General features: G+C 47.1%; 1 protein-coding gene across 1 annotated transcript; it reads right to left on the minus strand.

The window, feature by feature from the left end:
• Positions 1 to 9,412: 9,412 nt before the first annotated feature.
• Positions 9,413 to 12,229, minus strand: LOC114443093 (nuclear factor 7, ovary-like). Its single transcript, XM_028416999.1, has 2 exons — positions 10,363 to 12,229; positions 9,413 to 10,266 (listed from the first exon to the last, which is right to left on the minus strand). The coding sequence occupies exon 1, from the start codon at positions 12,006 to 12,008 to the stop codon at positions 10,623 to 10,625; it is 1,386 nt and encodes a 461-aa protein (XP_028272800.1). The 5' UTR covers positions 12,009 to 12,229; the 3' UTR covers positions 9,413 to 10,266; positions 10,363 to 10,622.
• Between the last annotated feature and the right edge of the window lie 2,806 nt (positions 12,230 to 15,035).

The raw sequence follows: 15,035 nt of genomic DNA on the forward strand, positions 1-15,035 counted from the left end.
AGAGCCATGCTGAACACGATGTTAGAGCATGACACCAACACACCACTAGAGGGCACTCACAAATGGAAAACATGTCACGTCCTGTCCAGTGTTTGTTGAACATGTCAGTGGACACTAGGAAACATGGCACCAACAGGCCTGTAGGGGGCAGTCAGAGACCACAAATAGCTGATGAGCCACTCTGCTGGTAAATGTTGTCCACTGTTTGAAGGACAGACAGCATGTTGAGGAAATCAGCTTAAAAGCATGTTTCCAGCTCTTATACTACTATTATTGACATGTGCAGCATCAAACTCAACAAGACCCCATTCATGGAAACACTCATGGAAACATGAAGAGAAACTCTACTATGTTACATATGAGGATCCAATCTATTGTCTGTGTGTGTGCAGCTCAGGTTGCTTCAGGTTCTGTCAGGTCTTCATCCCACTAGCGCTGAAGATGGCTCAGAGGCAACGGATGCCGACCTTCAACACGGTGGACACTGGATCAATCCCGACTGGAGACACAGGTCAGTCTGTGTGTGTGTGATGTGTGTGCATGTGTCTAAAACAAAACCAAAAACCTCAAAACAAACACCAAAAACCCAAAAACAAAACTTGCGTCATTGCGTTTGCGTTGCGATTTCTCGGTATTTCATTTCATTTCAACTTCAACTTGGACTTCAATGGAACACAGAGACCAACAGCAAAGTGAGTAAGCTGGCTAGCTGCGATAAACAGCTAGCTGATGTGTTTTTATCATTTGACAACATTCACATTTTATGTAGTAAAAATAACAGCTGAATTCACCTGAACAGTCTGCTCTCAGCCACAGGGGGCAGTCTGTCTGATCTGGTGGTGGCTCGTTTGGTAGAGCACCTGCTGTGAACAGTTGAAGTCAGTGGTTCAATCCCAGCTGGTGGTTCTAGTTTAACGTGTTGTTTCATGCAGACTGATACGCATCATTTTAATATCAACAATATCAGCCTGTTTTTAACACCCAGTTGTGTTTTCATGCCTGCGGTTGTATCTGGAACAGGCTTGACCATCATGACCATGGTTCGATTATTCGATGATGTGAACATAGCCTGGACGCTGAACCAGAAGGTAGTGTCGGCTGCAGCAGCATAGCAATATGTTAACGGGAAAAGTGAGTCATGCCACGTGCCAGTCTGCTTCAAATCCTCCACCATAGTTCCAGTCCCCAACAAGCCAAGGATCACTGGACTTCATGACTACAGACCTGTGGCACTGACGTCTGTAGTCATGAAGTCTTTTGAGCACCTGGTTCTGTCTCACCTCATGACCATCACGGACCCCCTCCTGGACCCCCTGCAGATTGCCTACAGAGCCAACAGATCTGTGGATGATGCTGTCAACCTGGCCCTTCACTACATGCTGCAGCATCTGGACTCCCTGGGAACCTATGCTAAGATCCCGTTTGTGGACTTCAGCTCTGCCTTCAACACAATCAGCCCAGCTCTTCTCCAAGACAAGCTGTCCCTGCTGCACGTGCCTGATTCCATCTGCCGGTGGATCACTGACCTCCTGACAGACAGGACACAGCATGTGAGGCTGGTTAAGTTTGCTGACGACACCACCCTCATTGGACTCATCTCAGACGGGGATGAGTCTGCCTGCAGGAGGATGTTCTTCCTGGAGAGGACGCCACACTTTTCCCATTTGTGGTCTTGGGGTGCCCTCTAGTGGTGTGTTGGTGTAATGCACTTACATCGTGTTCAGTAGGGCTCTATGAGTGCCTTGATGAAACATCCTAACACATCTCAGCCCCTCTGATCTGGTGGTGGCTCAGTTGGTAGAGCACCTGCTGTGAACAGATGAGGTCAGTGGTTCGATCACAGCTGATCATTCTGGTTTATTGTTTTGTTTCACACAGACTGACACGCATCATTTTTATGACAACAACCAACAACATCAGCCTGTTCCAAGAGCCCCTCACCCAGACAGACATTCCCATCTCCACAGTGGACTCCTTCCGCTTCCTGGGTACCACCATCACCCAGGACCTCCTGTGGGAGCTCACCATCAGCTCCCTCATCCACAGCCCTCCTGAAGCAGATCTCTGTCACTTACACGTATGAAATGACTGATCTGTGTATATGTGCACAACAACATGACAACATGAAAACATCGTTACTGAGAATAAGTGGATGATTCCTGTGGAACCTGCAGAAGGGAGGAGGGAGCTTTGGAGCTCTGTCTGAAGCTGAAGTGAAACCAATTTATTCACGTCAGCTAACACTGTGCTGGCTCCGATTAACCTCAACTACACACACCTGGTGGTTGTTGTCATAAAAATGATGTGTGTCAGTCTGCGTGAACCATAACAACAAACCAGAACCACCAGCTGGGATTGAACCACTGACCTCAACTGGTCACAGCAGGTGCTCTGCCAACCGAGCCACCACCAGACCAGAGGGTCTGAAATGTGTTAGCATGTTTCATCAAGGCACTCATAGAGCCATGCTGAACACGATGTAAGAGCATGACACCAACACACCACTAGAGGGCACTCACAAATGGAAAACATGTCACGTCCTGTCCAGTGTTTGTTGAACATGTCAGTGGACACTAGGAAACATGGCACCAACAGGCCTGTAGGGGGCAGTCAGAGACCACAAATAGCTGATGAGCCACTCTGCTGGTAAATGTTGTCCACTGTTTGAAGGACAGACAGCATGTTGAGGAAATCAGCTTAAAAGCATGTTTCCAGCTCTTATACTACTATTATTGACATGTGCAGCATCAAACTCAACAAGACCCCATTCATGGAAACACTCATGGAAACATGAAGAGAAACTCTACTATGTTACATATGAGGATCCAATCTATTGTCTGTGTGTGTGCAGCTCAGGTTGCTTCAGGTTCTGTCAGGTCTTCATCCCACTAGCGCTGAAGATGGCTCAGAGGCAACGGATGCCGACCTTCAACACGGTGGACACTGGATCAATCCCGACTGGAGACACAGGTCAGTCTGTGTGTGTGTGATGTGTGTGCATGTGTCTAAAACAAAACCAAAAACCTCAAAACAAACACCAAAAACCCAAAAACAAAACTTGCGTCATTGCGTTTGCGTTGCGATTTCTCGGCATTTCATTTCATTTCAACTTCAACTTGGACTTCAATGGAACACAGAGACCAACAGCAAAGTGAGTAAGCTGGCTAGCTGCGATAAACAGCTAGCTGATGTGTTTTTATCATTTGACAACATTCACATTTTATGTAGTAAAAATAACAGCTGAATTCACCTGAACAGTCTGCTCTCAGCCACAGGGGGCAGTCTGTCTGATCTGGTGGTGGCTCGTTTGGTAGAGCACCTGCTGTGAACAGTTGAAGTCAGTGGTTCAATCCCAGCTGGTGGTTCTAGTTTAACGTGTTGTTTCATGCAGACTGATACGCATCATTTTAATATCAACAATATCAGCCTGTTTTTAACACCCAGTTGTGTTTTCATGCCTGCGGTTGTATCTGGAACAGGCTTGACCATCATGACCATGGTTCGATTATTCGATGATGTGAACATAGCCTGGACGCTGAACCAGAAGGTAGTGTCGGCTGCAGCAGCATAGCAATATGTTAACGGGAAAAGTGAGTCATGCCACGTGCCAGTCTGCTTCAAATCCTCCACCATAGTTCCAGTCCCCAACAAGCCAAGGATCACTGGACTTCATGACTACAGACCTGTGGCACTGACGTCTGTAGTCATGAAGTCTTTTGAGCACCTGGTTCTGTCTCACCTCATGACCATCACGGACCCCCTCCTGGACCCCCTGCAGATTGCCTACAGAGCCAACAGATCTGTGGATGATGCTGTCAACCTGGCCCTTCACTACATGCTGCAGCATCTGGACTCCCTGGGAACCTATGCTAAGATCCCGTTTGTGGACTTCAGCTCTGCCTTCAACACAATCAGCCCAGCTCTTCTCCAAGACAAGCTGTCCCTGCTGCACGTGCCTGATTCCATCTGCCGGTGGATCACTGACCTCCTGACAGACAGGACACAGCATGTGAGGCTGGTTAAGTTTGCTGACGACACCACCCTCATTGGACTCATCTCAGACGGGGATGAGTCTGCCTGCAGGAGGATGTTCTTCCTGGAGAGGACGCCACACTTTTCCCATTTGTGGTCTTGGAGTGCCCTCTAGTGGTGTGTTGGTGTAATGCACTTACATCGTGTTCAGTAGGGCTCTATGAGTGCCTTGATGAAACATCCTAACACATCTCAGCCCCTCTGATCTGGTGGTGGCTCAGTTGGTAGAGCACCTGCTGTGAACAGATGAGGTCAGTGGTTCGATCACAGCTGATCATTCTGGTTTATTGTTTTGTTTCACACAGACTGACACGCATCATTTTTATGACAACAACCAACAACATCAGCCTGTTCCAAGAGCCCCTCACCCAGACAGACATTCCCATCTCCACAGTGGACTCCTTCCGCTTCCTGGGTACCACCATCACCCAGGACTTCCTGTGGGAGCTCACCATCAGCTCCCTCATCCACAGCCCTCCTGAAGCAGATCTCTGTCACTTACACGTATGAAATGACTGATCTGTGTATATGTGCACAACAACATGACAACATGAAAACATCGTTACTGAGAATAAGTGGATGATTCGTGTGGAACCTGCGGAAGGGAGGAGGGAGCTTTGGAGCTCTGTCTGAAGCTGAAGTGAAACCAATTTATTCACGTCAGCTAACACTGTGCTGGCTCCGATTAACCTCAACTACACACACCTGTTGGTTGTTGTCATAAAAATGATGTGTGTCAGTCTGCGTGAACCATAACAATAAACCAGAACCACCAGCTGGGATTGAACCACTGACCTCAACTGGTCACAGCAGGTGCTCTACCAACCGAGCCACCACCAGATCAGAGGGGCTGAGATGTGTTAGCATGTTTCATCAAGGCACTCGTAGAGCCCTGCTGAACACGATGTAAGAGCATGACACCAACACACCACTAGAGGGCACTCACAAATGGAAAACGTGTCATGTCCTGTCCAGTGTTTGTTGAACATGTTAGTGGACACTAGGAAACATGGCACCAACAGGCCTGTAGGGGGCAGTCAGAGACCACAAATAGCTGATGAGCCACTCTGCTGGTAAGTGTTGTCCACTGTTTGAAGGACAGACAGCATGTTGAAGAAATCAGCTTTAAAGCATGTTTCCAGCTCTTATACTACTATTATTGACATGTGCAGCATCAAACTCAACAAGACCCCATTCATGGAAACACTCATGGAAACATGAAGAGAAACTCTACTATGTTACAGATGAGGATCCAATCTATTGTCCGTGTGTGTTCAGCTCAGGTTGCTTCAGGTTCAGTCAGGTCTTCATCCCACCAGCGCTGAAGATGGCTCAGAGGAAACGGATGCCGACCTTCAACACGGAGGACACTGGATCAATCCCAACTGGAGACACAGGTCAGTCTCTGTGTGTGTGTGTGTGTTTGTGTGTGTGTGTCTAAAACAAAACCAAAAACCTCAAAACAAACACCAAAAACCCCAAAAACTAAACTTGTGTCTTTGCGTTTGCGTTTGCGTTTGCGTTGCGATTTCTCGTCATTTCATTTCATTTCATTTCAACTTGGACTTCAATGGAACACAGAGACCAACAGCAAAGTGAGTAAGCTGGCTAGCTGCGATAAACAGCTAGCTGATGTGTTTTTATCATCTGACAACATTCACATTTTATGTAGAAAAATAACAGCTGAATTCCCCTGAACGGTCTGCTCTCAGCCACAGGGGGCAGTGTTCTGTCTGCACTCACATCCACACTCTAAATATTGTTGCACGGTGCAAGAATTGACAGGGCTGCTGTGTGGTGGGCTGTCTGATCTGGTGGTGGCTCGGTTGGTGGAGCACCTGCTGTAAAAGGTGGAGGTCAGAGGTTCAATCCTAGCTCATCGTTCTAGTTTAACGTGTTGTTTCATGCAGACTGACACACATCGTTTTTATGACAACCGCAGCCAAATCCTGCATGTGGCCTTAATGTCCGCAGTGTACCTTTTAGAGTGATGGTGTGGCTCACACAGGTGTGTGTAGTTGAGGTTAATCAGAGCCAGCACAGTGTTAGCTTCTCTCTGCCTGGCATGGTCAGTGAAGCTGACGTGAATAAATGTGTTTCACTTCAGCTTCAGACAGAGCACCAAAGCTCTGAAACATGCTTATATGATGTATGCTGTGACCTTTGGTCCTCATATGTAACATAGTAGAGTTTCTTTTCATGTTTCCATGAATGGGGTCTTGTTGAGTTTGATGCTGCACATGTCAATAATAGTACTATAAGAGGTGGAAACATGCTTTAAAGCTGATTTCTTCAACATGCTGTCTGTCCTTCAAACAGTGGACAACACTTACCAGCAGAGTGGCTCATCGCCTATTTGTGGTCTCTGACTGCCCCCTACAGGCCTGTTGGTGCCATGTTTCCTAGTGTCCACTGACATGTTCAACAAACACTGGAGAGGACGTGACACTTTTTCCATTTGTGGTCTTGGAGTGCTCTCTAGTGGTGTGTTGGTGTCATGCTCTTACATCGTGTTCAGCAGGGCTCTATGAGTGCCTTGATGAAACATGCTAACACATCTGAGCTCCTCTGATCTGGTGGTGGCTCGGTTGGTAGAGCACCTGCTGTGAACAGGCGAGGTCAGTGGTTCAATCCCAGCTGGTGGTTCTAGTTTAACATGTTTTTTCATGCAGACTGATACGCATCATTTTTATACCAACATCAGCCTGTTTTTAACACCCAGTTGTGTTTTCATGCCTGCGGTTGTATCTGCAACAGGCTTGACCATCATGACCATGGTTCGATTATTCGATGATGTGAACATAGCCTGGACGCTGAACCAGAAGGTAGTGTCGGCTGCAGCAGCATAGCAATATGTTAACGGGAAAAGTGAGTCATGCCAAGTTCCAGTCTGCTTCAAATCCTCCACCATAGTTCCAGTCCCCAACAAGCCAAGGATCACTGGACTTCATGACTACAGACCTGTGGCACTGACGTCTGTAGTCATGAAGTCTTTTGAGCACCTGGTTCTGTCTCACCTCATGACCATCACGGCCCCCCTCCTGGACCCCCTGCAGTTTGCCAAAACCAACAGATCTGTGGATGATGCCGTCAACCTGGCCCTTCACTACATGCTGCAGCATCTGGACTCCCCGGGAACCTATGCTAAGATCCCGTTTGTGGACTTCAGCTCTGCCTTCAACACAATCAGCCCAGCTCTTCACCTGCTGTGAACAGTTGAGGTCAGTGGTTTGATCACAGCTGATCGTTCTGGTTTATTGTTTTGTTTCACACAGACTGACACGCAAAACAATAAACCAGAACCACCAGCTGGGATCGAACCACTGACCTCAACTGGTCACAGCAGGTGCTCTACCAACCGAGCCACCACCAGATCAGAGGGGCTGAGATGTGTTAGCATGTTTCATCAAGGCACTCATAGAGCCCTGCTGAACACGATGTAAGAGCATGACACCAACACACCACTAGAGGGCACTCACAAATGGAAAACGTGTCACGTCCTGTCCAGTGTTTGTTGAACATGTCAGTGGACACTAGGAAACATGGCACCAACAGGCCTGTAGGGGGCAGTCAGAGACCACAAATAGCTGATGAGCCACTCTGCTGGTAAGTGTTGTCCACTGTTTGAAGGACAGACACATGTTGAAGAAATCAGCTTTAAAGCATGTTTCCATCTCTTATACTACTATTATTGACATGTGCAGCATCAAACTCAACAAGACCCCATTCATGGAAACACTCATGGAAACATGAAGAGAAACTCTACTATGTTACAGATGAGGACCAAAGGTCACAGCACACATTATATAAGCATGTTTCAGAGCTTTGGAGCTCTGTCTGAAGCTGAAGTGAAACACATTTATTCACGTCAGCTTCACTGACCATGCCAGGCAGAGAGAAGCTAACACTGTGCTGGCTCTGATTAACCTCAACTACACACACCTGTGTGAGCCACACCATCACTCTAAAAGGTACACTGGTGTGTGTGTGTCTGTGTGTGTTCAGCACAGGTTGCTTCAGGTTCAGTCAGGTCTTCGTCCCACCAGCGCTGAAGATGGCTCAGAGGCAACGGATACCAACCTTCAACACGGAGGACACTGGATCAATCCTGACTGGAGACACAGGTCAGTCTGTGTGTGTGTGATGTGTGTGCATGTGTCTAAAACAAAACCAAAAACCTTAAAACAAACACCAAAAACCCAAAAACAAAACTTGCGTCTTTGCGTTGCGATTTCTCGTCATTTCATTTCATTTCAATTTCAACTTGGACTTCAATGGGACACAGAGACCAACAGCAAAGTGAGTAAGCTAGCTAGCTGATCTGTTTTTATCTGACAACATTCACATTTTATGTAGTAAAAATAACAGCTGAATTCACCTGAACAGTCTGCTCTCAGCCACAGGGGGCAGTCTTCTGTCTTCAAGGTATGTTTTTATTGTATATTATATATTTACAGTTTTTACACACAAAAATACATATAACCAGACAATCAATTTCAAATTCTCATTATTTAATATCTATCTGAGTCTCTGTGGGGGTTGAGAGGGCGGAGTCAGAGAGAGGACCTGGGTGTCAGTACATGTGTGGGTGTGTGAGGGGTGAAGCCACGACACTGTATCTGTTAAACCGTCTTCACAGACTGTGATCGGGTCTGGCTGGTCCACCTCATCCACCTCACCTGCTCCCTGTCCTGCAGTCCAGGCCCAAACATCAGATGAAGGTTTTCTACCTGCTCACTAAGAGATGTGATGATTAGCATTAGCTAAAAGTTAGCATCAGTTGGAGAGAGTTTCACCTTTGTGCTCCGTTTAAACTTTCTTTTCCAGGATCGTTTTGTATCTCCTGCTTTCAGTTTAGGTGTGCCAGATTTTTTTTTACCCTCCTCTTCCTCAGCTGATTGGTGAGAAGCTCCTCCTCCTCCCATCTGGCAGGATCGACCCCAACATGGCCGCCCTCACCGCGGCTTCACCCTGGCCTACCTGGGAAACCATGCTGAACCCCTCAAACTGTCAGCGGTCAGAGAGGCCAAGCCGCCCTGCTGGAGGACGGACGCTGACTTTGGAGGACATTCAGGAGGTCCTCAGGAGTTCATCAGCTCAACACGTTTCCTGTCATGTTATATGACATATTTTTATCTAAAAGAGTAGTTTTATGAAACACAGAATTACTGCGATTCTTAAAATTGGATATAAAAATGATATTAACAGATTAAAAGTGTCTTTATTCACACTCCAGCAGCACTACATCATGCAACATCCCTAAAAAGTCCAAAAAGAAAATAACAAACTCACAGATTATGTGTCACAAACATTACCACAAAAATACATTTCAACACAAATATTTCTGTTTAAACGTCACCAACATGTTTGGCTGCTGTGTTTCTGTCTTCCTGACCTTTGACCCTCCCGCCTGCAGCCATCACCATCATCATCTCCAGCTGTATTACACACTGCTCCAGTACCCTGAAATAAAAGACTGAACAAACAGCAGCAGCGGCGCTGACTGATGGCAGCGTGACGGCTGTTCCTCACAGACAGGAGCGCCGCGCTGGACGCTGTATCCAGGAGAGAGCGTCGAGTGTCGGGTCAACACAAAGGCCTGTCACCCCCCGCCGGCTGTTTCCATTTCAGATATTATGTGTTGGGGATAATTGACATGTTTTCATGTCAGTTAGTCCTGTTCAATATTCCTTACAGACTGGACACTGGTGTGTTGGTTTGTCCCTCCACCAGCTCTGCAGACAGTCTTTACAGAAGCTGTGGCTACATGACAGAAGAACAGGAAGTCTGAAGACGTCCTGACAGATGGGACAGCAGAGATCGTCCTCTGGTCTGGAAGACATTTCTTCTGTTTCTCACAGCAGCAGAGCAGCAAACAGGAAGTCAGTCTCTGTGTTATTCTCCTTCAGAAAGTTCCTTCCACTTTCACTCTGTCCTCATCAAACTCTGCTCAGGTCAGACAGCAGCTTCCAGTGTCAGTGATCCAGAGTTCCCAGAGTTCCCTCCTGTCCGGCTGCTGCAGATGCTTTTAAAGTCTTGTCGTCTGTCTCTCAGTGTGTCTCCGTCTCTGCTCTGTGACGCAGAATAACTTCCTGTTTCCTGGTTTGTCTCAGGTGTGTCTGCTGAAGGGGCGGGGCCTTAAAGTCACCAGGATTCATGTCAATTGCTCTTTTTACTTTTCCTCTGGTCTGGTGCTGCTGTTCCTGTTCCATCTTTGCATCTTTTAAATAAGCTCTGTAATATTTCAGCATAAAACATTCACAGCATTAATTATTAATATTGTTGTAATAATCTTCATACCAGATTAAATATTGCTGGATTATCACTCACCAATGAGTGAGGGACGTGACAGTGATGGACTAAGACAATCCTTCTGATGTCTGTACTCTGTTATAAAAAACCCTGAGGCACAGGTGAAGACGTTCGTCAGTCAGGTTCTGTCCTGATCCTTCTGACTCACCAGAGCCAAAACAGACACCTGTCCCTGTCTCTTATGATCTTCAGGACCCGAGTCTCCATTTTTGGTGGTTGATCCCTGGGGGATTCGGGTCTCAGCCTCTGTGGTTTCATCATCATCACCATCATCTTCATCACTGATCTACACTCACAGAGACTTTCACTGGTAAAATCTTCAGAGGAGAATCATCTGCATTATCAATAAATGCAAACAGCCTCTCAGTGAAAGTGTGTGTGAAGGTGTGTATGTGTGTGTTAGTATCAGCATCAGAGAACGACAGCTTTCCTCTGTTCCAGTCCAGATTCACTCTGATCCTCTGGACCTTCTTCTGGACTGAGAGGTCAGTGACTGCAGCTGATGGTGACACTGCTCTGTATTTACCTTTATAGAACACTATTATCCATGATACAGACCATATGAGTCCCTTCCTCTGTACAGACTCTGCTAACACACCCAGTCCCCAATCTGTACTGTCTCCAACATGGACCTCCCAGCTGTGAGTCCCTGAGTTAAAGCCCTCAGAGCTCAGGACAAACCAGGATAAATCAAACCTCTCTGGATTATCAGGAAGCTTCTGTTTCTGTCCTCGTCTCACGCTGGTCAGATCTTCAGACAGGATGAGGTCTGGATGAGCAGTGTTTGGGTCCAGAACCAGAGGACTGTAGGAGACCATGTCCTTCATCTTGTTCCAGATGTTGAAGGTCAGGTTGCCCAGGTGTTTGGCCTGGTCTATCAGAGCTCCTGAGGGCAGCTGTGGATCATCCAGCAGGGGGCAGCGCTGGACTCTTTCCACTGCAGCCTTGTAGTTGTGCAGGAATGAGACGTCTGCAGCTCTCAGCTCCTCCTCTGTGGCTCTGACTGTGTCTGAAAGAGCTGCCATCTCTCTGCTCAGAGCCTCCATCTTCTTCCTCATCAGCCCACTCTTCTGCTCCTCTTCCTCCCTCAGTGCAGCCATCCTGGCCTCCTCTTCCTCTGCTAGAAACTGGTGCAGCTTCTCAAACTGCTCCTTAATCTGCCTCTCTGTGTGTCGGGCCTGGACCTTAATGTGTTTTGCTGTTTGATCAAACTTCACTTGAACTTCTCCACAAACCTTTAACTTCTCCTTTAAGGGCTGCAGAGCTTCCTCCAGCTGCTTCCTGTGTTGTGCTGCAGCTTCATCGATGGGTCTGAATCTGTGCTGGGAGTGTCTTTCTGAATCTCTGCAGACGAGACACACTGGCTGCTGATGGTCCAGACAGAAGAGTCTGAGTTTCTCAGAGTGCAGACTGCAGAGAGCCTCTGAAGCTCTCTGACCTCTCTGCTGTAAGAAGCTCTCACACAGGTTCTTCAGGGCTAAGTTTACAGGAGGATCATTGGTTGAATATTTCTTACAGACTGGACACTGGTGTGTTGGTTTGTCCCTCCACCAGCTCTGCAGACAGTCTTTACAGAAGCTGTGGCTACATGACAGAAGAACAGGAAGTCTGAAGATGTCCTGACAGATGGGACAGCAGAGATCATCCTCTGGTCTGGAAGACATTTCTTCTGTTCCTCACAGCAGCAGAGCAGCAAACAGGAAGTCAGTCTCTGTGTTATTCTCCTTCAGAAAGTTCCTTTCACTTTCACTCTGTCCTCATCAAACTCTGCTCAGGTCAGACAGCAGCTTCCAGTGTCAGTGATCCAGAGTTCCCAGAGTTCCCTCCTGTCCTGCTGCTGCAGATGCTTTTAAAGTCTTGTCGTCTGTCTCTCAGTGTGTCATCTCTGCTCTGTGACCCAGAATAACTTCCTGTTTCCTGGTTTGTCTCAGCTGTGTCAGAAGAGCTCACAGGATTGGACAGTTTTCTGCAGGTTTGGTTTTTCTTCATTCCTTTTGTTGCAGCTTTCTGATTGGTTTGTTTTTTGGTGCGTCAGCGGAGGAATCTGCACGAGCCACATCACACACTGATCCACTGGTGTTTTTACTTTACACCCTGAACAGAAGGAACGTTATGAAGACGTCAGTCTGTCTGTATGCATGAAACCTTCCAAACAAAGCCCCTTGTTTGATTAGCTTAGCATGGTAACCATGGCCATGTCCTGAGTTAACACTAGATTGTCTAGTGTTGCATCTTGTCTGATAGTGTTAGTATAGACATATATATATAAACAACCCACTTATATTACCTTGATTTAATGACCTTTTGTAACAACAGCACCCTCTTCGGTAAAAAGGTAACTACAACTTTTGTGAAAAATGAAACTAAATGTTTTGATTCAGTTTCATTTTGATTGAATGTTTTGAATTTGCATCACATTTCCTTTTATTTCTGGACATATAAATGAGTTTCTTTCTTTGAAACAGAGTAAAACAGCACTTTGTGTTTGTTTACGGTGTGTTATCTGATGGATGGTTGTTGTGTGTCCAACACAGCAGGAACAAATATTTGACAAACAGCAACAGTGACCCATTAATCCCTCAGACTGGCATGATAACATACAGTATGCTTCAGAAGAGATTGTCCACGCATGGCTGCCGCTCGCCGTGACGCCATCACAGCAGATCTGTTCGTCTCTGATAAAACACAGGAGGATTAAGAGAGGACGACTCTTCGTCCTTGTTACGAGTTCGTCTTTGGAACGGAACCTGTCAGCTGGTGGAGAGACGCATCGGTCTGTCAGGGCCAGGAGGGGGTCCACAGACAGACACACACACACATACAGTGAGTACAGTAAGTGACTGGAAAGTGTCCTTTGTGGCTGCTTAAAGCAGCTGCTCATAAACAAACCTCACACTAACACAGCAGGGGCGGATTATATAACTACAGGGCCCCGGGCACAGACTCAGCAGAGGCCCCCCTCTTTAGAAACGCAGGAGCCAGACAAAGACGGTCAAAACAACAAAGAGACAAGAGAAATTAATTGTTCATTTTTGGAGCCTCATACTGAACTTATGTCCTTTTTCTTCTGATAGCTGAAAAGATTTCCTCAAAAAAACAACTAAACACTGACTGCACAAACCAGAGTGATCTAGTCAATGCAGGGACAGCTTTGTTCTTGTCAGACATGCACACAGAGGGTGGAGCACGCAGCCTGGTGTGCACCACCCATCTCCATCATCTGTCCTGCAGTTACACTCATGAAGCCTGACCAGGCGCGCTCAGCGTGACGTTTACCTGTGGCAGTGTCAATGTTCCCAGCTGCACATGTGAGCAGTATGTCAGCTCCTGTCACAGTATGATAATGATAGTATACAGGAAGCACACAACTCACAGGTGAAGTTTATATATTGAACCATATATAGAAAATAAACAACACAAAACACAGAGAGAGTCTAGATCCGGGTCTGCTGCTTAAAGCCAGTTTGGCTCTGGATCCTTGATAGGGTCTGTGTGTGGAGCTGAATGAGATCAGATGTAGTTCACAGCTCACTCTGGTGGCGGGGCTCCAGTCAGACACAGTTGTGTCTCTGTGGGATCTTCTGAATATCTCAGGAACCTCCTCAAGGGGCTCTGGGAAGTCCTCCAGGTCTCTGTTCTTCAGAACACCACAACCTGCTGACCACAGCACTGATGTGAGCTGTGACTGACAGGTAACAACAGGCAGACAGTGGAGTGTCCATGTCACTGTCTCTTCAATGCAGAAACCCTCTGTTGGAGGCCTGCGGCTTCATCAGACCTCTGATGATGTAACTCCGCCCCACTGGCTGAGCAGCGGGCAGAATAACGGCGGGCCGAGCTAATCGATGCTCAGACTGTGTGATTTATAGCATTTGCTGAAATCAGCAGTACGAGCGGCTCAGCGGCGGCGGCGAGGGGATTCTCTCTCCGGCATCCCCTCGTGCTCTCTGCTTGTAATTGGATCTCTGCATGAGGTTTTCATGGGGGCTCTACCCACAATGCACGGCTCTCTCCTTATAACCCACATTACTAATGGAGACAAATGTTGCACTGCATCCTGGGAGAGTTCTCTAATTGGCGGAGCATCAGAGGAAGCAGAGAAAGAAGTTTAACAGCACTGTGAGCCCTGAAAATCCACAAGTGGAGGAAACAGCAGATCACTTCCTGTAAAGGACCGCACGCACTGCCTCTACTGGCCACACCCCCTGTGATGTCACAGCTGGACGTTTTATCGGCTGTGCAGCTCTTTCTTGTCAAACCTTGCATTTCAGAAGAAAAACCTGATGCCACTGGGACTTTGTCATGAATTTATCTATTTAGCCAATCATGACACACTAAACTGCAGTCAGCCTTGATGGCGTGCAGTCGGCCATGATGGTGTCCGATCAGCGGTTGTGGTCATAGTTTGTGATGCGTGTCCAGCATAGTTAGCATAAGTCAGATACCTGGAATGGAGTGTGCAGAGAGATGTTTGTATGTCAGCAGCACTTCCTGTTTAACTTGAACAATGGATACAGACTGCTGCCCCCTGCTGGACAGGAGAAACTTTTCCTCTTACACTGGTGTGCAAATAAAGATGGCTCTTCTGTGATGTCAGACTAGTTTCTTGAAGTGAAGCTCAGTGTGGAGTCTTTGGTCGCCGCCATGTCACTCAGCACCTGGATCCACCTGACTCTTGTTTAATCCAAATA

This window comes from Parambassis ranga, chromosome 10 (genome assembly GCF_900634625.1).
Source record: "Parambassis ranga chromosome 10, fParRan2.1, whole genome shotgun sequence".
Taxonomy (NCBI): Eukaryota; Metazoa; Chordata; class Actinopteri; family Ambassidae; genus Parambassis; species Parambassis ranga.